This window comes from Loxodonta africana, chromosome 6 (genome assembly GCF_030014295.1).
Source record: "Loxodonta africana isolate mLoxAfr1 chromosome 6, mLoxAfr1.hap2, whole genome shotgun sequence".
Taxonomy (NCBI): domain Eukaryota; kingdom Metazoa; phylum Chordata; class Mammalia; order Proboscidea; family Elephantidae; genus Loxodonta; species Loxodonta africana.
The window spans coordinates 8,909,101-8,934,376 of NC_087347.1; the positions used below are offsets into that span (position 1 = coordinate 8,909,101).

Genomic DNA, 25,276 nt, shown 5'->3' on the forward strand with positions numbered 1-25,276 from the left:
TGAATTTGTCTCATATTCTGTGGTGACTACACACATTAAGCTATGAATCAGGTATCTTCCCCTTAAGAATGCGGTTAAACGTATGTTGTTGTTTTTATTGTTGTTAGCTGCCATCCATGGTGACCCCATGCACAATGGAATGAAAGGTGGTCTGGTCCATAGTGTTTTCACTGGCTTACTTCCAGAAGTAGACTGCAAGGCCTTTCCTGGTTAAAGGTATGTATATGTGTGTATGTGTACATGTATATATACATATGTTCATATGTGCATACATACATACACGTGCACACATATATAGATAGATACAGAGACAAAGAGAGAGATTTAACCTGAGTTGCATAACTGGTTTGCAAGACAGCATTGCCAGAAAACGGGGAACAGGAGGAGGAGCAGTCAGCTGAATTGATTCAAAGTCCTTCCTATTGCTAATGGCATTCTATTGCTATTGTCATCTTTTTTTTTTTTTTTTCATCAAGGAGTGATTTTTTTTTTTTGATTGAGTAAGTTTGAATGCTAAACTATGATTTTCTAGTTAATAAAGAATGCTATTAACCTGACAGTTTACTACCACCTGCCTGTCAGTTCGTCATACTGCAGTGGCTTGCATGTTGCTACAATGCTGGGAGCTATGCCACTAGAATTTTCAAATACCAGCAGGGTCACCCATGGTGGACAGATTTCAGTGGAGCTTTGAGACTAAGACAGACCAGGAAGAAAGACCTGCAATCCACTTCCAAAAACTTGCCAGTGAAGACCCTATGGATCACAACACAATATTGTCCAATGTAGTGCTGGAAGATGAGCCCTCTAGGTTGAAAGGTATTCAAAATACACAGTGGCCACAATAATGGACTCAAGCATATCAACAATCATGAAGGTGGCACAGGACCAGGTAACATTTTGTTCTCTTGTTCATAGGATTGCCATGAGTTGGAGCCAACTCGACAACAACTAACAACAACAAAAGAATGTCACAACTACTAAAAAACAAGCAATTTATGAAACAGGAGGGTAGGATTTTAGACAGCGTCTGTGTTTTGGGGGTGAGAAGCAGTGATAGCAGGATTCCCAATTATCAAGCACAGATCACAGATCACTGCCTACCAAAGGCTTCTCCCCAAAGTAACAAGGAATAGGCTTTAGAGATGGAAGTCAAGCAAACAAAATCTCTGAAGGGATGCAACCAAAAGATGATTCAGAAAAAGAGTCCCTGGGTGGTGCCAACTGTTAATGAGTTTGGCTGCTAACTGAAAGGTCGATGGTTTGAGTCCACCCAGAGGCACCTTGGGAGAAAGGTCTGGCAACCTATTTCCAAAAATATCAGCCATTGAAAATTCTGTGGAGCACAGTTCTACTCTGACATACACAGGGTCTCCATGAGTCAGAATTGACCTGACAGCAATTGTTTCTGTTTTTGTTGTTTTTAATCATAAGAACAGCAACGTTAGCTACAGTGGTGAAAGAGATGATTCTGCAGATGAGAGTGGTTGGTGTGTCCCCAGGAAGAGAGTAAGGAAACACCTGAATTCAGCAATAATCTTATCTCAGCTTGACTGCTCCCCAATCTTCAAAGCCAACTCCAAAGTACTTCCATCATAAGTAAAAACATACACGTACATAAAAACAAAACAAAAACCCATTGCCATTGAGTCAATTCCAACTCATAGCAACCCTATAAGACACAGCTGCCCCACAGAGTTTCCAAGGAGTGGCTGGTGGATTCTAACTGCTGCCCTTTTGCTTAGCAGCCAAGCTCTTAATCACTGTTCCACCACACTGTGGTAATCCACTTAGAAGAAATAGAGCAACATATAAGTATGGCAATTCTTCTCCAGCCACAGACCACTAATGATCTAATTAACTTTCTCAAGTGTCTCCCAAATGATTTTATATGCTTCCAAAGAATGCTAAGGACATGAATGAGACCATGTTATGTGGTAGCATCTGCCAAAGACCAAGGGGCTTCCCAGAACACATGATTTTCAGTGCTTAAACTGGGGCAGGATTGTTGGTTATTTAGAGGCAAGATACAGGAGACCTCCCACAGGGCTGGGAATACATGACTTTAACAGTGACCTCTTCCAGGCTTGATACTGAGCATGGCCTGAATAAGTCTATAGCTACTAATAAAATTGAATCGATAATTAATAACCTTCCAAAGCTTGACTAGCCTTCCTGTGGCAACCCCACTGCCTTTGCCATCACCAACTCCAGGCCCTCTTGCAGTCTTCTAGATGAAAGCTGCTATCTCGGCCTTTCCCATGAGGTATATCTAAAGTCAGGTAGGCAAGAGTCCTCCTCCCCAATGCCACATTACATTTTTGGTTTGTGGGAAGAACATCCTGAGGGTTTTTTTTTTTTCTTCTGAAGTCCAAGGATACATGCTATATCTTTCTTCCCCTTAGTCCCTCTCTCTTTCCTTGGGAAAGACACCTCATCTCCAAGCACTCTCAAATGTCTTTCTACTGAGTGATGTTTCAGTATACGGCTTACCTAAATTTTCTACAGGCTTCCTCCTTCATGAAACTACTGTTGAGTTTTAACCTTGTCAGAAAAGGGACAAGCCTAATTTCAGCTCCTTCTGCATCTTCCCACATCCACTTGGCAACTACCAAGGCATGACTAACAAAAAATCTAACCCACAGGTCCATAAACATTCAAGATGAACAGCAGGATTAGACTAAAGTTTAAGTGGTACAAAAGTTCATCTATAGATCACAGCAGCACTAACTGTGGTGATTGTGTTCTCATGGCCAACCCCTAGCTCTGGACCAGCCTTTATAGGGGGTAGTAAAGTTAAGTCCATTCCCTACTTGCAAGAATTCCTCCTAGACCTCACCCCAACTTTACAGCCCTCTTGTATGGTCAAAGGGTGAAGCAAAGAACTCACTGAAAATAACCCTTGTTTCCCCCACTGCTGATCCGCTTCCAAAATATATGAGACCACCGAATATTTCACAAGCCCACTCTGACGAGACTTCCCCACCCAGGAGAAGACCCTTAAAAGAATGTCTAGGTGTTGCTAAGAATTAAGTATTTTTAGTTCCAGGATTTTTGAGTGATTTTCCCTTCCCAAGTATCTTTTGTTTCTTAAGAACGCCTATGTGGAAGTCCCTGGGTGGTGCGAATGCTTAAGCGCTCAACTACTAGCCAAAGGGTTGGCATTTTGAACCCACCCAGAGGCATCTCAAATGTCAGGCCTGGTGATCTGCTTCCAAAAAGTCACAATCTTGAAAACCCTATGGAGCAGTTCTACTCTGCATACATGGGGTTGCTATGAGTCAGAATCAACTCAACAACATTTATATATATGTATCTTTCCTGGGATTTGTTTGAGCCATTCCAATGTGCAGACCTGATTCTTTTTACAGCTAAGGGACATTTCACTTATATTTGGTAATTTATTATCTTTTCTCCATATGTTCCTTCTTCCCCTTCTGAAATCCCTATAATTCACATATTAGAATTCCAAAATCTGTTCTCTGAATCTTATGTGTTTCCTTACAGTTTTGCTCTCTTTGATTTTTCTTCTAGATTGTGAGTTATCTCTTCTACTTGATTTCTTGGGCCGCTAATTCAGGTCCCAACTCTAACCATCCTCTCCTTCAATTAACCTACTAATGTATTTATTCATAAATCATGTTATTTTACTTTTAGAAAGTCCTCTTTGTGGTCCGACTCAAATCTTTGGATTTTGCTCTCATTGACATCCGTCTCCTCCTTCAGGTCTGTTTTGTTGTTGTTACAGAAGCTGAAACAAATATCTTCTCCAGGAACAGCTAAGAGCCTTCACGTAGAACAGGTGCCCTGAATTCAGACTTCTGGCCTCCTCAACTTAAGAAAATTAATTTCTGTTCATTAAAGCCACCTACTTGTGGTAATTATGTTATAGCAACACTAGTAAATTAAGACACATGGTAATGGGGTGGAACCAGGCATCAACCCTGCCACCTGGTTTCTCCCTTGGTGTTCTTTCTACCAACCACAGCTCCTTCTTGCCATAACAATCACATGATCATTTAAAACATGAATCATATTGGAGGAACAATGGAAATTAAAACTCAATACATTGCATGAGTGATAAATAGTCCCTTAGTAGGAGCCAGACTCAGCACCTAGAAGCACTTGGACAAGCCGATAGACACTTGATCAACATCTAATGAATAAATGAATGTGTGCCCCCTGGAATGTCACCCACTCAGGGAGTACTTCCTTGGCCCCTCATATGAAGGAGGACCTCCTGCCATTCTCTATCACCCACTGGGATTTAGAAGAGGATATGCATGCTTCTTCTAATTCTGTAGGGGGAAAAAACGAACATTTCAGGCAATGAGACACATGTCATTCTGCTTGACCTTAGAAAGAGCTATCATTCTATCAAATACCAAAATCTGAAATTTTAGCCAGGACCATAGAGGCAGCCTTACCTGCCGGGCTCTGTAGACATCAAAGAACTACTTAATCTTGAATCTTCTGTGTCTGGCCCATACAAGGTCAAATGCCTTCTTCAAGGTCAAGGCGCACACTACTCATCTTTGTTTTTTCCTTGGTGCCCCGAGCACAGTGCTCTGTGCTTATGACATTTAGCACTTGTTGAATCTAACTGGTTCCTATCCATTGGAACACACAAAAGAGAATTCCCAAATGGTAAAGCACTCAACTACTAGCTGAAAGTTTGGTGGTTCAAAACCACCCAGAAGTGCTTCATAAAACAGACCTGGCAATCTGCTTCTGAAATGTCACAACCTTGAAAACCCTATGGAGCTGTTCTACTCTGTATAGATGGGGTAACCATGAGTCAGAATCAACTCTGCAGCAACTAACAACATCCTTTCCTCAAGTCTGACATACAAACAAATACCCCAGAAGATGGTGTTAAATGGCAGGTATAAATTACAACTCAGACCTAGGAGACTGGCAAGGTAGAAATTAACCAAAGAGGGCATTAAAAGCTAACTCAGCATGCCCATTCAGCATATACCTGTGGCAGGTTCACCTATCCAAAAGGACTTGTAAGAATATAGGCATGCAGTCCTTCCACCCATACACACCTGAGATAGTGGTTTTTGGGTAACACAGTTGATCCCACCAATAAAAATGATGTTGGGCATGGTAGGCCTGGGGTAATTCATTACAAAGTCACTTCTGAGCAACCAGACAGATCCAAAGCCCATAAGATCCTGGACAGTCACATCTCTCTGAAGGACTTCGGAAGCTAGTGAAGCGAATGGCGAATAAACCGCACTGCACAGGAAGGGCTGGATGAAGGTGATCAGCATGTTCTTCACCCGCTGCAGAAAGGTCATGTGATCTGGGTTCACAGACAGAGACCTGGGCACGTAGGATGGTGGGCTGGGGCACTGAGTACCGTCAAAGTCCAAGCCACATGGCAGTCCATTCAGGAAGTACACTGCAGGCAGGGACAGGTACTGAGCCACAATGGAGCCACATGGAAGGAAAGGGTCCGTCAACACAGCCTCGAAGCTGCCAGCCACCAGGGAGGCCATGAGCTCCTTGTTGTGCAGTAAGTGGGAACAGGCAGACAACAATATAGCAGAGTCTTTTTGGACTGCCTTGTACATTTTGACCACACGCTGTAAAAATGGCTCATCCTCAAAAACATTATGCCCAAAACTGACAAAAATCGCTTCCAAGTCCTCCTTTTGGAAGGGCACAGGGAAGTTCTTGAAGGTGTAAAAAGCTCCTTCCTTGATGCGCACAGATGAGGTGGGGGCCACCACAACTATTTCGTGTCCCCTCTGATGCAGCTGCTGGATGACTGAAACCATGCTGAGCCAGTGGCTGCCATCCATCGGAACCACCAACAGCTTCCCACCCTGGGACTCCGAGGGGCCAAGCACGCAGAGCAGCAGGTTCAGGACCAGCGGAAGCAGACCATGAGACTCCACAGCCATGGCGTTTGGCAGTTGCTACCAAGAGTGTCTCTCTGCCAATGGTTCCCTGTCTCCCAATTACATGTTGTAATCTATACATCAAGTTAATCTTTGACTTTTTGCCACACAATGATGACTGTCCCTTGGCCAAAGAGAGCAAGAAGATTACTTTTGGAGATAAAGAAGGTGGAGCTTTACTGTGTTTCTTAACATGCAATGATTGTTTAACTGGCTGGTGTTCCTTATCAACCATTCAAGCCCTATTCTTGAATGACCACAAGAAGGCAAAGGATCTCTAGCACCTTTGGCTTCAAGGCGCTAGTATCTCCATGGACCAACAGAGCATTACCTGAGAGCAAATGAGGCTATTTTGTGACCAATTAGACTTCCTTTTCTGGTTCAGAAATGAACCAGAAAGCTGACTAAGCCTTTTCAGAAAGAGAAGAACATGGTGTTGCCAGCCCCACCTTTGGTCCACGGAAATCTTCAGAAACTGTCCTTTCATGCAGAGGTCTGCTGTACCACTCACATCTTTATTTTATTTGTTCATCCAACAAATATTCATTGAGTCCCAGCATGGTGCTGGCCTTGAGGCTAGAGTCATGGCCCTGGCAGATGAGGCTCCTGGCTTCCCAAAACTCATGGTCCATCGAGGTAGACAAACAGACAGTCAATATAAATGGATAGATGGAGACAGTGATGTTGTTGCTAGTGGCCGTCAAGTTGATTCCAATTCATGGCAACCCCGTGTGTGCAATGCTGCACCCTTTTGGGAGTAGATCACCAGGCTTGTCTTCTGAGGCATCTCTGGGTGGGTTCCAACTACCACCTTTTCACTAGTAGTCAAACACTTAACCATTTCCACCCACCCAGGCACTCCACAGAGACATTAGAAATTGCGAAAAGTGTTAAGAGGAAATAAATGGGGGAAAGGGAAGCAGTGGCATCACTAGGGAGGTATGGGGTGTGAGGACCTACTGGGGGACACTGTCAGAGAGGATGACACCAAAATGACTGTGCATAAGATTTTTGTGCAGTTGCTGTGGGATGGATCACTTTATATAAACTTTCTTGTCGTGGTCTTGTAACTCTCACCAAATGATTGGGTGGGACTGTGAAAATCAGGTGTTTGCGGCCCATCAAGGGGATTGAACAGGTTGTTAATAACACAAATGAGGGGAGGCGGGGCCAAGATGGCAGAATAGCCAGATGCTTCTGGTGATCCCTCTTACAACAAACACCCAAAAAATCAAGTGAAATGATTATATTTATGACAAGCTAGGAGCCCTGAACATCAAAGGCAAAGTCAGAAAATGGACTGAGTGGCAGGGGGAGAAAGAGATGGTTCAGAAGTGGAGGGGAGTTTCTAGACCTGAATCACTGGAATCCCTCAGGTACCACCTCAGGCACGGCTGCGGTGGGCTGTTACTAGCATTCAGCCACAGTTTCCTCAGTGAGAAGTAGCCAGCTGTGCAGCCTACTCACGCCTCTGGAACCAGAGAAGAACGGCGCTCTTGGCAAAAGCTAAGTACTTGTGTATATTTTACCACGCCTCCCAGCCCCCAAGCAGACTTCAGTGGCTGTTCATTTCCCTGGGCCTGAGATAGGTCCATTTGAGTGCCCCAAGCCATGCTCCCAGACTTGGAGAAGGAATAAATTCACAACTGGGGGAAAAGATAATTTGCCAGCTCCACTAACCTGGGGAGGTCAGGACAGAAGCGGCTTCTGTCCAGGCATAAATGGTCCGTAGATTTTGAATACCTTCCCCCCTTCATGGTCCTGTGTAGGCCTATTTCAGGAGAATAGGCCCTTGCAGGCAGACTACAACTGTTTAAGCTCGCAGTGGAACAGTGGATGTTTGATATTTTACACCACTTTGCCTATTAAACAGGGTTCTCACCTACCCACATCAGGGGCCTAAGGACTGGTGGCTCCACTTAGGTCATCCAGCCACCCATGACAGGAGTCCAAGGATAACTGGTACCTCCCAGTCCTCACAACCAAAAGTATCGGGTGCCTATGTTCCATGCGCAGAACCCACCCACCTGTATGCTCTAGGGAACAGGGACCTGCATTCCTCACAGACACTTAGGGGACAGTTCTCAGCCTTGTCTTGGTCAAAGCGTGACCCCCTGCTGCAACCAGATACCAGTACCAATACCAAACACCCCTGCCCCTCTAAGACTATAGGATCTGTCCCTGTACCACATACTTGATGACCAGCTAGCTGGACACCTGAGCTGAATCTACACAAGAAAAATGAATGGACTCATAAGCTCATATACCTGATAACAGCTCTAGGCATCTGGTGACAGGACATCAGAGCTCCAAAGGTGAAAATAATCAACCCGGCTCACTCGAGCAACCCATTTGGGCATATCAAAACAAAACAAAGCAAGAAACTAGGATACAGTAAGCGCACATAAAATAAACTAATACAATATCTTATAGATGGGTAAGAGACCACAGTCAATGTCAAGCCACATAAAAAAACAGACCATGATCACTTCAACAAGCTCTCAAAACAGAGAATCAAAGGATCTTCTGGATGAAGGTGACTTCCTGGAATTACTGGAAGCAGAATTCAGAAGATTAATATACAGAGCTCTTTGAGACATCAGAAAGGAGATCAGGCAATATGCAGGACAAGCCAAGGAACACACAGATAAAACAGTTGAAATTAAAAAGGTTATTCAAGAACATAATGAAAAATTTAATAAGCTACAAGAATCCATACAGAGATAGCAATCAGAAATTCAGAAGATTAACAGTAAAATTACAGAATTAGACAACTCAATAGAAAGTCAGAGGAAAAGATTCAAGCAAGTGGAAGGCAGAAATGGTGACCTTGAAGATAAAGTACTTGGCACCAATAAGTTTGAAGAAAGAGCAGCTAGGGATAAACGAAAACTCACCTACAAAAGAGTTAATAAGAATAAGCTCAGACTACTCAACAGAAACCATGCAGGCAAGAAGGCAATGGAATAACTTACATAAAGCATTGCAGGAAAAAAATCACGAGCCAAGAATCATATATCCAGCAAAACTGTCTCTCAAATATGAGGGTGAAATTAGTACATTTCCAGATAACCAGAAGTTTAGGGAATTTGTAAAAACCAAACCAAAACTATAAAAAATACAAAAGGGAGTTCTTTGGTTAGAAAATCAATAATATCAGGTACCAACCCAAGACTAGAACATTGGACAGAGCAATCAGATGTCAACCAAGATAGGGAAATCACAAAAATAAATCAAGATAAAAAAAACACTCAAAACAGGGAAATGGCGGTGTTGTTATGTAAGAGAAGACAACATTAAAAGAATAAAGAGGGACTAAGAAATGTAGTCATAGATCTTTCATACAGAGAGGAAGACAAGGCAGCATAAAGAAATAAAAGTTAGGTTTAAAGTTAGAAAAATAGGGGTAAATATTAAGTTAACCACAAAGGAGACTAACTATCCTACTCATCAAAATAAAATACAAGAAAAAAATAGAGACTCAGCAGAAACAAAACCAAAAACAATGGAGAAAAAGGAAAAGACAGCATATAAAGATAAACTACTCACCACAGAAAATTAAGTGGGAAATAGAATCTGTCAACAAAACCCAAAAAAAGACATCAAAATGACAGCATTAGACTCATACCTATCCATAATTACGCTGAATGTTAATGGACTCAATTCACTGATAAAGAGACAGACAGTGGCAGAATGGAATCGACTCAATGGCAGTGGGTTTGGTTTTTTGGTTTGGGGAGATTGTTAGAAACGCAGACTCATGCTCCATTCCAGACCTATTGAATCAGAATCTGCATTTCCCAAGACTCCAGGCGATTCACATGCACTTTAAAGTTTAAGAATGAAGGGGAAACAGGCTTTACAGGGCTGAACATGAACGCCTTCATGCAGTCTGCTACAGTTTGCTAAGTCATCCTCACGTAAGTCCCTGGCATGTAGCCACCACTATTGCCCACCGCCACTATAAAACCTCTGCCCTCCCATTGTGAGGGTGCAGAGATCTGCTTTGGTCCACCAGCTTCCCATGACTGCCTTGTCTGTAAATCTCCCTAATAAACTCTTTTGCTGCCAAGAAAAAAGATCCGTCTATATGCTGCCTACAAGAAACACACCTTAGACTTAGAGACTCAAACAAACTAAAACTCAAAGGATGGAAAAAATTATATCAAGCAAACAACAATCAAAAAAGAGCAGAATTGGCATTATTAATTTCTGACAAAATAGACTTTAAAATTAAATCTACCACAAAGGATAAGGAAGGACACTACATAATGATTAAAGGGACAATATACCAAAAGGGTATAACAATATTAAATATTTATGCACCCAATGACAGGGCTGCAAGATACATAAAACAAACTATAACGGCATCGAAAAGTGAGATAGACAGCTCCACAATTATAGTAAGAGACTTCAACAGACCACTTTTGGTGAAGGACAGAACATCCAGAAAGAAGCTCAATAAAGACATGGAAGATCTAAATGCCACAATAAACCAACTTGGCCTCATAGACATATACAGAACACTCTACCCAACAGCAGCCAAGTACACTTTCTTTCCCAGTGCACATGGAATGTTCTCTAGAATAGACCACATATTAGGTCATAAAGCAAGCCTTAGCAGAATCCAAAACATTGAAATGTTACAAAGCATCTTCTCAGATCATAAGGCCATAAAAGTAGAAATCAATAACAGGAAAAGAAATTGAACACTTGGAAACTGAACAATAGCCTGTTCAAAAAAGACTGGGTTATAGACAACATTAAGGATGGAATAAAAAATTTCATAGAATCCAATGAGAATGAAAACACTTCCTATCAGAACCTTCGGGACACAGCCAAAGCAGTGCTCAGAGGTCAATTTATATCAATAAATGCAAACATACAAAAAGAAGAAAGGGTCAAAATCTAAGAATTATCTCTACAACTTCAACAAATAGAAAGAGAGCCACAAAAGAAACCTTCAGGCACTAGAAGAAAGGAAATAATAAAAATTAGAGCAGAACTAAATGAAATAGAAAACAGAAAAACAATTGAAAGAGCTAACAAGACCAAAAGCTGGTTCCTCGAAAAAATTGATGAACCACTGGCCAAATTGACAAAAGAAAAACAAGAGAGGAAACAAATAACCCGAATTAGAAATGAGTTGGGAGATATTACAACAGGCCCAACTGAAATTAAAAGAATCATATCAGATTACTATGAAAAACTGTACTCTAACAAATTTGAAAACCTGGAAGAAATGGATGAATTCCTAGAAACACACTACCTACCTAAACTAACACAGAGGTAGATCAACTAAATAAACCCATAACAAAAGAAGAAATTGAAAAGGTAATCAAAAAACTCCCAACAACAACAACAACAAAAAACCTGGCCCAGACACCTTCACCACAGAGTTCTACCAAATTTTCAGAGAAGAATTAACACCACTACTACTAAATGTATTTCAGAACACAGAAAAGGAGGGAATACTCCCAAACTCATTCTATGAAGCCACCATATCCATGATACCAAAGCCAGGAAAAGACACCACAAAAAAAGAAAATTACAGACCTATATGCCTTATGAACTTAGATGCAAAAATCCTCAACAAAATTCTAGCCAACAGAATTCAACAACATATCAAAAAAATAATTCACCACGACCAAGTGGGATTCATACCAGGTATGCAGGGATGGTTCAACATTAGAAAAACAATTATTGTAATCCATCATATAAATAAAACAAAAGACAAGAACCACATGATGTTATCAATTGATGAAGAAAAGACATTTGACAAAGTTCAACACCCATTCATGATTTAAAAAAAAAAAAAAACTCTCAGCAAAATAGAAATAGAAGGAAAATTCCTCAACATAATAAAGGGCGTTTACACAAAGCCAACAGCCAACATCATCCTAAATGGAGATAGCCTGAAAGCATTCCTCCTGAGATCGGGAACCAGACAAGGATGCCTTTATTACCACTCTTATTCAACATTGTACTGGAGGTCCTAGCCAGAGCAATTAGGCTAGATAAAGAAGTAAAGGGCATCCAGATTCGTAAGGAAGAAGTAAAATTATCTCTATTTGCAGATGGCATGATCATATACACAGAAAACCCTAAAGAATCCTCAAGAAAAATATTGAAACTAATAGAAGAGTTCAGCAGACTACCAGGATACAAGATAAACGTACAAAAATCAGTTGGATTCCTCTACACAAACAAAAAGAACATCGAAGAGGAATCACCAAATCAATACCATTCACAGTATTCCCCAAGAAGATAAAACACCTAGGAATAAATCTTACCCAAGATGTAAAAGATCTATGCAAAGAAAACTACAAGACACTACTGCAAGAAACCAAAAGAGACCTACATAAGTGGAAAAACATACCTTGCTCATGGATAGGAAGGCTTAACATTGTAAAAATGTCTATTCTACCAAAAGTGATCTATAGATACAATGCAATTCTGATCCTGAATCCAACGACATTTTTTAATGAGGTGGAGAAACAAATCACCAACTTCATACGGAAGGGAAAGAGACCCTGAATAAGTAAAGCATTACCAAAAAAGAAGAACAAAGTGGGAGGCCTCACTCTACCTGATTTTAAAGCCTATTATACCACCACAGTAGTCAAAACAGCCTGGTACTGATACAGCAACAGATACATAGACCAAAGGAACAGAATTGAGAATCCAGACATAAATCCATCCAAACATGAGAAGCTGATATTTGACAAAGGCCCAAAGTCAGTTAGACAGGAAGGGACAGTCTGTTTAACAAATCGTGCTGGCATAACTGGATGTCCACCTGCAAAAAAATGAAATAAGATCCGTACCTCACACCATACACAAAAACAAACTCAAAATGCATCAAAGACCTAAAAGTAAAATCTAAAATGATAAAGATCATGGAAGGAAAAATAGGGACAATGCTAGGAGCCCTAATACATGGCATAAACAGTGTACAAAACATTATTAACAATACAGAAGGGAAACTTGATAACTAGGAACTCCTAGAAATCAAACACATATGCTCATCCAAAGACTTTATTACAAGAGTAAAAAGATTACCTACAGACTGGGAAAAAAAAAATCAGCTATGACATTTCCAATCAGCACCTGATCTCTAAAATCTACATGATACTGCAAAAACTCAACTACAAAAAGACAAATAACCAAATTAAAAAATAGGCAAGGGATATGAACAGGCACTTCACTAAAGAAGACATTCATGTGGAGAACAGATACATGAGGAAATGCTCATGATCATTAGCCATTAGAGAAATGCAAATCAAAACTACAATGAGATTCCATTTCACTCCAATAAGGCTGGCATTAATCCAAAAAACACAAAATAGCAAATGTTGGAGAGGTTGTAGAGAGACTGGAACACTTCTACATTGCTAGTGGGAATGTAAAATGATACAACCACTTTAGAAATCAAATTGGCATTTCCTTAAAAACTAGAACTACCGTACTATCCAGCAATCCCACTCCTTGGAATATATCCTAGAGAAATAAGAGCCTTTACATGAACAGATATATGCACACCCATGTTCCTTGCAGCACTGTTTACAATAGCAAAAAGATGGAAGCAACCAAGGTGCCCATCAATGGATGAATGGATAAATAAATTATGGTATATTCACACAATGGAATACTACACATCCATGAAGAACGAAGATGAATCCATGAAACATTTCATAACTTGGAGGAATCTGGAAGGCATTATGCTGAGTGAAATCAGTCAGTTGCAAAAGGACAAATATTGTATAAGGCCACTATTATAAGAACTCGAGAAATAGTTTAAGCTGAGAAGACAATATTCTTTGATAGTTATGAGAGGGGAGAGAGGAGGGAGAGGGGTATTCACTAATTAGATAGTAGATAAGAACTATTTTAGGTGAAGGGAAAGACAGCACACAATACAGGAGAGGTCAGCACAACTGGAATAAACCCAAAGCAAAGAAGTTTCCTGAATTAAGTGAATGCTTCGAAGGCCAGCGTAGCAGGGGTGAGGGTTTAGGGACCATGGTTTCAGGGCACATCTAAGTCATTTGACATAAAAAAATCTATTAACATAACATTTTGCATCTCACTTTGGAGAGTGGCATCTGGGGTCTTAAATGCTAGCAAGCAGCCATCTAATTTGCATCAATTGGTCTCAACCCACGTGGAACAAAGGAGAATGAAGAACACGAAAGACACGAGGTAATTACGATCCCAAGAGACAGAAAGGGCCACATGAACCAGAGACTACACCAGCCTGAGACCAGAAGAACTAGATGGTGCCCGGCTACAACCGATGATTGCTCTGACAGGGAATGCAACAGAGAACCCCTGAGGGAGCAGGAGAGCAGTGGGATGCAGACCCCCAATTCTCATAAAAAGACCAGACTTAATGATCTGAGACTAGAAGGACCCCGGAGGTCATGGTCCCCAGACCTTCTGTTAGCCCAAGGCAGAAACCATTCCCAAAGCCAACTCTTCAGACAGGGATTGGACTGGACAATGGGATAGAAAATGATACTGGTGAAGAGTGAGCTTTTTGGATCAAGTAGACACAAGAGACTATGTTGGCATCTCCTGTCTGTAGGGGAGATGGGAGGGCTGAGGGGGTCAGAAGCTGGCTGAATAGACTAGAAAAGAGAGAGTGGAGAGAAGGAGTGTACTGTCTCATTAGGGGGAGAGGAATTAGGAGTTTATAGCAAGGTGTGTATAAATTTTTGTATGAGAGACTGACTTGATTTGTAATCTTTCTCTTAAAGCACAATAGAAATTAAAAAATAATAATAATAATGCAAATGAGGTATACGATAACCTTGTGAGGGTATTGTTGTTGTTAGGTGCCGCCGAGTGAGTTCAGACTCATTCAGACTCATAGCGACTCTAATTTCAACAGAAGGAAACACTGCCTGATCCTGCATCATCCTCACAATTGTTGTTAGGTTGCCCATTGTTGCAACCACTGTGTCATTCCATCTCATTGAAGGTCTTCCTCTCTTTCACTGACCCTCACTTTACTGAGCCTGATGTCCTTCTCCAGTGACTGGTCCCTCCTGTAAGTAAGTGAAACAAAGCCTCACCATTCTCGCTTCTAAGGAATATTCTGGCTGTACTTCCTCCAACACTGATTTGTGTGTTCTTCTGAGAGTCCATTGGTATATTTACTATTCTTCGACCACCCACCACAATTCAAATGCATCAATTCTTCTGTCTTCCTTTTTCCTCTCAGTAGCCGCCAGCCCAGATAGCTACACTCTTCCTTCCCCATAGTGGGGCATAGGCCCATTTGCTAGAGTATCTTTGGCTAGTTCTCAGTTAGTACCCTTCATTCATTTGTTTAAAAACAAATATTTTCTGAGTGTGTATTATACGGTCAAGGAGCTGATATTTATGGAACATCAACCATGTGCAGATGCTTTGCCGGGTATTAAGGATGTAGCACATGGCAGACAAAGTCCCTGCCCGCATGGTTCGTAGAGCAGAAGAGACAGTGAATAAACAATTAGCTAAATGAAAAAGGAAATGATCACAGTATTCGATGTGTTGTGAAGGAAAAAGCACAAGACGCTGGCTTAGGGACAATGCTCCAAGAAAGTAACATTTATACTAAGATCTGAAAAATACGAAGACAGCCATGCAGCAAATTCAAGGATTTTTTTTTTTTTCTGGAAAATGCCTTCCATTTTTATTGGAATTCCCACTATGCATGCGTAGCTTCAAAGTCTTAAATTCGAAGTGAAAGTGAAACACAATTGTGTTGATTTTCTTTTTAATCCTTCATCACAATGCTAAAACACTTCTCTTTAATATCTCTCTTATTTGGAGATGCTGGCTAGATCTTTTCCTTTTGATCTGAGATTTGCTTATTGGCTTGGTATTATTTCATCTATGCCTTTTTCTTTCTCTAAAAGAGAATTACAATTTTTTTTCTATTGTTATGTTTCCTCATTTCACTTTTAATAAATTGATAATGCCTCTTTCTTTCTTAACCAGACCACTCCATCAAACACAATCCATCCAACAGGTCATTGGGTCTGAGAATCGTAGAGTCAGGACATCCACAAGGAGCCATTAGCTCTCTCTCCACGTTGCAGATGAGAAGTCAGAGCCCCATAGAGGTGATGTGGGAAAATTGTGGTCACACGGTGTTATGCGTTGAGTTGTGTGCCTCCAAAATATATGTTGTAATCCTAACTGTTGTATCTGTGAATGTAATTTGGAAATAGAATTTTCCTTGTTACATTAATGAGGCCATATCAGTGTATGGTGTGTCGTAAACCTAGCCACTTTTCAGATCTAAAAAGAGCAGATTAGTCACAGAAGAAAGGAAGTGCAAAGAGGGGAAGGCAGATGCCACATGAACATGGCTAGGGACCCGAGGAATGCTGAGGTTACAGAAGCTGAGACAAGTATCTTCCCCAGGAGTGGATGGAGAGAAAGCCTTCCTTTAGAACTGCTGCCCTGAATTCAGACTTCTACCCCCTTCAACTGTAAGAAAATTAATACCTGCTCATGAAAGCCACCCACTTGTGGTAGTTATGTTACCACAACACTAGTAAATTAAGACATGCAGTAATGGGGTGGAGGCAGGCATCAACCCCGCCACCTGGTTTCTCCCTTGGTGTTCTTTCTACCAACCACAGCTCCTTCTTGCCATAACAATCACATGATCACTTAAAACATGAATCGTGTTGGAGGAAGAATGGAAATTAAAACTCAATACTTTGCATGAGTGGTTAATAGTCCCTTAGTAGGAGCCAGACTTAGCACCCAGAAGCACTTGGACTAGCCAATAGATAATCGATATCTGATGAACAAATGAATGAGTTCCCACAGGGAGTCCTTCCTTGGCCCATCATCTGAAGGAGCACCTCCTGCCATTCTCTATCACTCACTGGGATTTAGAGGAGGATGTGCATGCTACTTCAAACCCTGGAGGAGAAAAAAATGAATATTTCAGGGAATGAGGCACAAGCTCTTTTTGCCTGATCTCAGAGTCTGGCTGGTTGTTCATTTATTAGAAGAGTAGAGACTGCAAGAGCAATCTTCCCATCAAAATATCCAGAAACTAGAGCTTCAGCCAGGACCTCAGAGGCAGCCTTTCCTGCCAGGCTCTGTAGACATCAAAGAACTTCTTAATAAACCTTGAATCTTGTGTGTCTGGCCCAATCAAGGTTAAATGCATGATTGAAGGTCAAGGCGTGTGCTGCTCATCTTTGTTTTCTGCTTGGTTCCCTGAGCACAGTGCTCTGTGCTTAACACGTTTAGCACTTGTTCCATCTGATTCCTATTCAACGGAGCACACAAAAGAGAATGCCCGAATGGTGAAGCGCTCAACTACTAGCTGAAAGGCTGGTGGATCAAACCCACCCACAGGTGCCTCAGGAAATAGGCCTGGCACTCTGCTTCTGAAAGGTCACAGCTTTGAAAACCCTATGAAGCAGTTCTACTCTGTACAGAGGGGGTCACCACGTGTCCAAATCAACTCTGCAGCAACTAACAACGTACTTTCCTCAAGTCTTGCATACAAAGAAATACCCCAGAAGATGGTGTTAAATGGCAGGTATAAGTTACAGCTCAGACCTAGGAGACTGGCAAGGTAGAAATTACCAAAGAGGGCATTAAAAGCTATCTCAGCATGCCCATTCAGCATATACCTGGGGCAGGTTCGCCTTCCCAAAAGGGCTTGTAAGAATATAGGCATGCAGTCTTTCCACTCAAATACACACCTGGGATAGTGGTTTTTGGGTAACACAGTTGATCCCACCAATAAAAACGATGTTGGGCATGGTAGGCCTGGGGTAATTCACTACAAAGTCGTTTCTGAGCAGCCAGACAGATCCAAAGCTCATAAGGTCCTGGACAGTCACATCTCTCCGAAGGACTTTGGAAGCTAGTGAAGCGAATGGCGAATAAACCGCACTGCACAGGAAGGGCTGGATGAAGGTGATCAGCATGTTCTTCACCCGCTGCAGAAAGGTCATGTGATCTGGGTTCACAGACAGAGACCTGGGCACGTAGGATGGTGGGCTGGGGCACTGAGTACCGTCAACGTCCAAGCCGCATGGCAGTCCATTCAGGAAGTACACTGCAGGCAGGGACAGGTACTGAGCCACAATGGAGCCACATGGAAGGAAAGGGTCCGTCAACACAGCCTCGAAGCCACGGGCCGCCAGGGAGGCCATGAGGTCTTCGTTGTGCAGTAAGTGGGAACAGGTGGACAAAAGCATGGCAGAGGTTCTTTTGACTCCCTTGTACATTTTGATCACACGCTGTAAAAATGGCTCATTCTCAAAAACATCATGCCCCAAACTGACGAAAATCGCTTCCAAGTCCTCCTTTTGGAAAGGCACAGGGAACATCTTTAAGGTGTAAAATGCTCCTTCCTTGATGTTCACAGATGAGGCAGGGGCCACCACGACTATTTCGTGTCCGCTCTGATGCAGCTGCTGGATGACCGCAACCATGCTGAGCCAGTGGCTGCCATCCATCGGAACCACCAACAGCTTCCCACCCTGGGACCCCGAGGGGCCAAGCACACACAGCAGCAGGCTCAGAACCAGTGGATGCAGGCCCAGGACAAGGGGACGCAGACCCTGCAACCCGTTGGCCATGGTGCAGGGCATTTGCTACTGAGAGTGTCTCTCTGCCAAAGGTTCTCTATCTCGCAATGACACGTTGCAAGAACCAATCTATACGCCAAGTTAATTTTTGACATTTTGTCACACACTGATGACTGTCATTTGGCCAAAGAGACCAGGAAGCTTACTTTTAGAGATAAAGAGGGTGGAGCCTTACTGGGTTTCTTAATAGGCAATGATTGTTTAACTGGTTGGTGTTCCTTATAAACCATTCAAGCCCTATTCTTGATTGACCACAGAAGGCAAAGGATCTCCAGTACCTTTGACTTCAAGTTGCTAGTATTGCCACGGACCAAAAGAGTGTTGCCTGAGAGCAAATGAGACTATTTTGTGACCAATTAGATTTCCTCTTCAGAAATGAACCAGAAAGTTGACTATGCCTTTTCAGAAAAAGAAGAACATGGTGTTAGCAGCCCCACCTTTGGTCCATGAAAACCTTCAGGAACAGTCTTTCTCTGTGGCTCATTATTTCATTTGTTCATTCAACAAATATTCATTGAGTCCCAGCATGGTGCTGGCCTTGAGTCTCCTGCCCTCCCAGAACTCATGGTCCATTAAAGTAGACAGACAGACAGCCAATATAAACAGATAGATGGAGACAGTGAATTTGTTGTTAGTGACTGTCAAGTCGATTGTGGCTCATGGCAACCCCATGTGTGCAGAGTAGAACTGCTCCATAGGGTTTTCAATGTTGTGGCCTTTTAGGAGTAGATCACCAGACCTGTCTTCTGAGGTACCTCTGGGTGGGTTCCAACCACTAAATTTCAGCTAGTAGTCAAGCACTTAACCCTTTGCGCCTACCCAGGGACTCCACGGAGACATCAGAAACTGTGAAAAGTGTTAAAAGGAAACAAACAGGGGGAAATGGAACCAGTGGCATCACTAGGGAGGTGTGGGTGAAGACCATACTGGGAGACACTGTCAGAAGGTTGACACCAAAATGACTGTCTATAAGATTTTTGTGCAGTTGCTATGTGATGGATCACTTTATATGGCCTTTCTTGCCATGATTTTGTAACTCTCACCAAATGATTGGGTAGGACTATGCAAATAAGGTACTTGTGGCCCACCAAGGGGATTGGACTGCCTGCTAAAAATGCAAATGAAGTGTATGGTACCCTTGTGAGAGTGTTATTGTTGTTAGGTGTCGTCGAGTGGGCTCTGACACATAGCAACCCTAATTTCAACTGAAGGAAACACTGCCCAGTCCTGTGCCATCCTCAGAATTTTTGCTATGTTTGAGCCCATTGTTGCATCCACTGTGTCAATCCATCTCATTGAGGGTCTTCCTCTCTTTCACTGACCTTCTGCTTTACCAAGCATAATGACCTCCTGGGATTAAAAATCAGTTGCTGTGCTGTGGTCTGCCAGAAGTACAAACAAATCAGTCTTAGAAGAAATGAAACCAGAGCACTGCTTAGAAGCAAGGACGGAGAGACTTTGGCTCCCTTACTTTGCACACATCATCAGAAAAGACCAATGGCTAGAAAAGGACATCACGTTTGATAGAGTCAGCAAAAAAGGACATCATGTTCGATAGAGATGTGCAATGACACAATAGGCTCAAACATATCAAAGATCATGAGGATGGCGCATGACTGGGCAACATTTCATTCTGTTGCACGTAAGGTCACCAAGAGTTGGAGCCAACTCAATGGTAACTAACAACAAACAGCAAAAGTCAGTAGTAAAGTTGTGATCCCCACAGTCATCACCCAGTCAAAATAAATGGAGAGAAGGCATATGGCAAGACTTTGAGGACAAGGAGAATGTGCTCACACAGCAATACTCAGCACCAGGGGGTGCCGCTAGAGATCAAGGGAAGGTCAGGAATAAATATGGCAGTTACTGAACAGAAATGGCCCTCCAGAAGAAAGGTAGTAAATAGAGTGCAGACAGTACTGACCTTCTCACTGCATTCTTTGAGGATCCATTGCTGCTGCACACAATCCCAGGATGAAAGCATTTCCCCAGCATTTTCACCCATGCACATCACTGGCCACTCATACCTGGGGGTGTGCTACGAGGGGCACAGAGAAAGCTGCTATCCTCAAAGCCTCAGAGCCCCTAGTTGTTGCAAACAGTTAATTTACTCGGCTGCTAACCAAAAGGCTGGAGGTTTGAGTCCCCCCAAAGGTCTGAAGATCTACTTCTGAAAAATCAACCATTGAAAACCCTGTGGAGTACAGTTCTACTCTGACACCCTTGGGCTCAGCATGAGGCAGGGTCCACTCAATGGCAAATGGTTTGGAGTCCCTGGGTAGTACAAAGGGTTAATGAGCTTGGCTGCTAACCAAAAGGTTGGAGTTTCGTGTCCACTCAGAGGCGCCTTGAAAGAAAGACTTGGTTAACTACTTCTGAAAACTCAGCCATTGAAAACCCTATGGAGCATAGCTCTTCTCTGACACACATGGGGTCGCCATGAGTTGGAATTTATTTAACGGCAACTGGCAGTAGTGGTGGTGGTGGTTCTGTGGGACATATAAGCAGAACCTTCTCTTTCAGGTGCTTAGAGTCTCCCTGGACCACCGTACCTCCTCAACAGAACTTCAGTCTTGTAAGTGCTTAAATGTGGACATGTGCATACACACACACACATACAAACACGCACCCCAAAGTTCCTCCTCCCTTCCCCAAGCACCCTCCATTCTCTAGGACCTAAATTCTGGGGTGAGCAAAAAAGAAGTAGCAATTCTTTTGCTTTTCGGTATTGCCATTAACTGCAATTCTGAAATTCAAAGTCCAATTTAACCTTCAGGGGTCATAATTCTTCCAAAGTCTGGATGCCATGAGAGTTCATCTGCAGATTACACAGGGCAAAGGGACTGCAAACACGCACAGGCACCACCTGGTGATTATATAACTCCCCTGCATCACGCAGAGCCTCCAAACTTTGAGGCCACTGTATAGCTGAATAGTTTGGTGCCAGGGAATGTTATTTACCTATCTGGATACCAGGCAATCCACCTTCACTCTCAACAATTATGACTGAGAACCATTACTAAGCCGTCCAGTACAGTTTCTGCCTCCAGAATCTGAGCAGACCTGAGACTTAAAATCCATTGTTAATTCCCTCATTCGCCAAATATTTACTGCAAGTGTGGACCCTACTGTGTGCCAGGCATTGTGCTAGGAGCTGAGGCTAGAAAACCAAGTCAGGAATGGTCCCTGCCCTTAACGGGACTGTCCAGTGAACAATGACAAACTCACAACCAAGCAATATCAGGGCAGGCTGAGGTGCACTCTGGCGCAGGACACATGTCTGCGGCTCTGTGAATACGGCAGCTTACATGGTCTGACTTCAGGCGCTATTGAAGAGCTGGGTGTTGGTGAAAACATTCTGGCACCTAATTAAAGAGGTGCTCTCTTTTTACAATGAAGCCAGTAGTTAATAGCCCAACACTCCAACACTCTCAGCCTCTTTGATCAGATGGAAGTTGGTTGTTACCAAATGAAAGAAACAACATAAACAAGTCCATTGCCCTCTGGATAATCTATGGGACCCCCCAGTGGGTAGCAAAGCTGTCTTCCTTGCTTCTGTGTAGCATTTCGCTTCCACTTTTACCAAAGTCCTCATTTTATGCTACATTCTGTCCTAGTTAGCAGTTTGGTAACAGTCTCTACTATTAGACTGTATATTGCCTGTAGGCAGGGCTTCAGCTTTTGAATCACTTTATTCCAGGGTCAGTCCCATTGTTTTGCTGACAGCAGGCCCTCAGAAACCCATTCTGTATGGATGTAACTTCACTTCTCCCTTTACTTTAGGCCCCATGTCCGGTAAGTGCTGAATCTGGATCATTCTACCACTGTCTCTCAGACCTAGCTGCCAGGGTCCTGTTTCAGGACCTCAGATCACCAGCCTAAATTATGGGCTAAGCCCCTCGCCCACTGTCTTAGTCATCTAGTACTGCTATAACAGAAATACCACAAGTGGATGGCTTTAACAAAGAGAAATTTATTTTCTCAAAGTCTCATAGGCTAGAAGTCCAAATTCAGAGCCTCAGCTCCAAGGGAAGGCTTTCTCTCTCTGTCAGCTCTGGAGGAAGGTCTTTCTCATCGATCTTTCCCTGGACTAGGAGCTTCTCTGCACAGGAACCCTGGGTCTAAAGGACACGCTCTGCTCCCAGTGCTTCTTTCTTAGTGGTACGAGGTCCCCAACTCTCTGCTTGCTTCCCTTTCCTTTTTATCTCTTGAGAGACAAAAGGTGGTGCAGACCACACCCCAGGGAAACTCTCTTTACATTGGATCAAGAATGTGACCTGGGTAAGGGTGTTACAATCCTACCATAATCTTGTTTAACATAAAATTACAATCACAAAATGGAGGACAATCACACAATACTGGAAATCATGGCCCGGCCAAACTGATACACACATTTTTGGGAGGACGTAATTCAATCCATGACACCTCCTATCTGTCCCTTCTGATTCACTACATCAGCTGTCCCCTGTCCCACCCCACTCTATCACCACCTCTGCAACCTTGGCCAAAAGCTTCCCATGGCCTAGAATAAAATTCAAACTCCACAGCCTTGCCTTCAGAACTCCCTGGGAATGGTCCCCAGGCCACCAATCCAAGTTCATTTCTCCTCTCTAGCCCTTCTCCTTAACCCTCTCCCTCTGCCTCTTACCCTACTGCCATTTAGGGTCATTTGCCCCTCCCAAACATGCTCTAAACTTTGCCACTTTGTGTGCGTGGCTCACACTGAACCTTACTCCTGACTGCTTACCAAGTGCCATGTCCACGGTATGTTCATTCTCTCGAGGCAACATAAAGTCAGCTATTTGTGCTGGTGAGGTAACAATTCCCTACCTTTGGAGCTATTACCCTTTATGATGAATGTTAGAAGGTTCATTGGTTAATCATTTTCTTCTTGGAACTCAGTGACTTTTGCTGCTGTTATCCCAGAATTTATCAAAACAAAGAATATAGTATCAAAGGGAATGATGAGAAAGCAGAAAATGCAAACAAGCAGCTAAGATATTGGCCATTTTGTCAAACACTAAGAAATGCCAAAAAGAAAGTCATGGTCTCGATAAAGCAGTTTTAGAGGAACTAATTGTTGTATCAAATACCCACAGCAGTATAAATATGGCCAGCACATTTTAATATAGTAGAGCAGAGGTTCTCAAAGGATGGTCCAGGGAACCCTGGGGGTCCCCAAGAATTTTTCAGGGGAACTTCACCAAGTCAGAGCTATTTCTATAATAATGATGTCATGTGACTTTCTCACTCTCATTCTCCCACAAGTGCACAGTGGAGTTTTCCAGAGACTGTACAATGTGAGATAGAGCAAAAGGTTGAACACAGAAGCAGATATGAGAATCCAGCTCTCTTCTATTAAGCCAGATACTAAAGAGATACTATAGGGTTGCTATGAGTTGAAATCAACTCAACGGGAACTGGTTTTGTTTTGTTTAGTTTTTAAGAGAATTGCAAAAACATGTAAAACCATGCCTCTCTCTAATTTTGGGGGGTTTTGAAAAGCATTTATTTGCTCATAAAAATGCGGTTTATATTAACATGTAGTGGGTTTATTGTTATTATGAAATTGCTTAATGAATTTTAATTTTCAGTTTTCATTTCTAATGCAGTTAAGTATTAACAGCAATAGCTCACATAAACAAAAGCAAATAGGTCCTGGGGCCAAGTAGTGTGAAAAATGCTGTCCTAGACAAATGATATGACTATCCTTTTCCTGAGCCCTGGATCAGATTAAACCTACTCCCATCACCCTGCCCCTGCCCCAGGCCACTGGGGAAAGCCTGACATTAAAACCTACTTTAAGAGAAACATTTTCCACAGCAGCCAAAGTCAAGGCCACTGTCGTTGTTGTTGTTGGGTGCCATGAGTCAATTCCAATTCAGCGACCCTATAGGACAGAGCAGAACTGCCCCATAGGGTTTCCAAGGCTGTAATCTTTCCGGAAGCAGAGGATAGAACCACTGGTAGTTAGAACCATCTACCTCTCGTTCAGCAGCCTAGTGTTTAACCATTGCACCACCAGGGCTCCTTCAAGGCCCACTAACCAAGAAATCCATTGCCTACTCACAGAGACCCTAAAGGACAGAGTAGAACTACCCCATAGTTTCCAAGACTGTAATCTTTATGGAAGCACACTGCCGCATCTGTCTCCCACGGATCCGTTGGTGCTTTCAAACCACTGATCTTTCGGTTAGCAGCAGAGTTCTTAACCACTGAGCCACCAGAGCTCCACCAAAGCCCACCAAGTTCCCCTTTTTGGTACTCTATTTGAAGACTGGAGCCCTGGTGGAGCAGTGATTAAGAGCTCTGCGGCTAACCACAAGCTTGGCGGTTTGGAACCCCCGGTCCCTCCTTGGCGAGCAACTCTACTCTGTCCTATAGGGTTGCTGTGAGTTGGAACCCACTACGCTGCAACGGGCTTGAAGACCACACCTGGGAACTCATATGGGTGGAGCCAGGTAGGTAGATACAGTTTGTGGGAGTGGGTGTAGCCAGGGATGGGCAGGGCCGCAGTGTCCCCTGCGTGATTACGTCACCAGTGCGTCCTGGGGGGTGGGGCCAGCCCAGGGCGCACTGCATTCTGGGATGTGGCGTCCAGTTGCCCTCGACCAATGAGGCGCCGCCTGCGTCACAAGGGGCGGTGCCCCTAGCCCCTAGCCGCGGTGGGCGCTGGGTCGGAGTCCTGGGTCGCCGTGCCGTGGCCCCAGGCCCAGCCCGAGCCAGGAGGAGTCCCTCTGGGCT

The 25,276-nt window shown here is 43.0% G+C and overlaps 3 protein-coding genes across 3 annotated transcripts in view; all 3 read right to left on the bottom strand.

Moving 5' to 3' along the window:
• Positions 1-11,719, bottom strand: LOC111752753 (UDP-glucuronosyltransferase 1A1-like). Its single transcript, XM_064286518.1, has one exon. The coding sequence runs from the start codon at positions 5,913-5,915 to the stop codon at positions 4,971-4,973; it is 945 nt and encodes a 314-aa protein (XP_064142588.1). The 5' UTR covers positions 5,916-11,719; the 3' UTR covers positions 1-4,970.
• LOC100658045 (UDP-glucuronosyltransferase 1-6) overlaps positions 1-25,276 on the bottom strand; it is a 139,367-nt gene that overhangs the window by 14,483 nt on the left and 99,608 nt on the right.
• On the bottom strand, positions 11,716-25,161 carry LOC135231512 (UDP-glucuronosyltransferase 1A1-like). The gene has a single exon (XM_064286522.1). It carries the CDS (start codon positions 18,533-18,535, stop codon positions 17,627-17,629), a length of 909 nt encoding a protein of 302 aa, XP_064142592.1. The 5' UTR covers positions 18,536-25,161; the 3' UTR covers positions 11,716-17,626.

Bases quoted from the DNA above. Each gene is read 5' to 3' on its own strand.
- LOC111752753 (XM_064286518.1), bottom strand. From the start codon at position 5,915: ATGGCTGTGGAGTCTCATGGTCTGCTTCCGCTGGTCCTGAACCTGCTG.
- LOC135231512 (XM_064286522.1), bottom strand. From the start codon at position 18,535: ATGCCCTGCACCATGGCCAACGGGTTGCAGGGTCTGCGTCCCCTTGTC.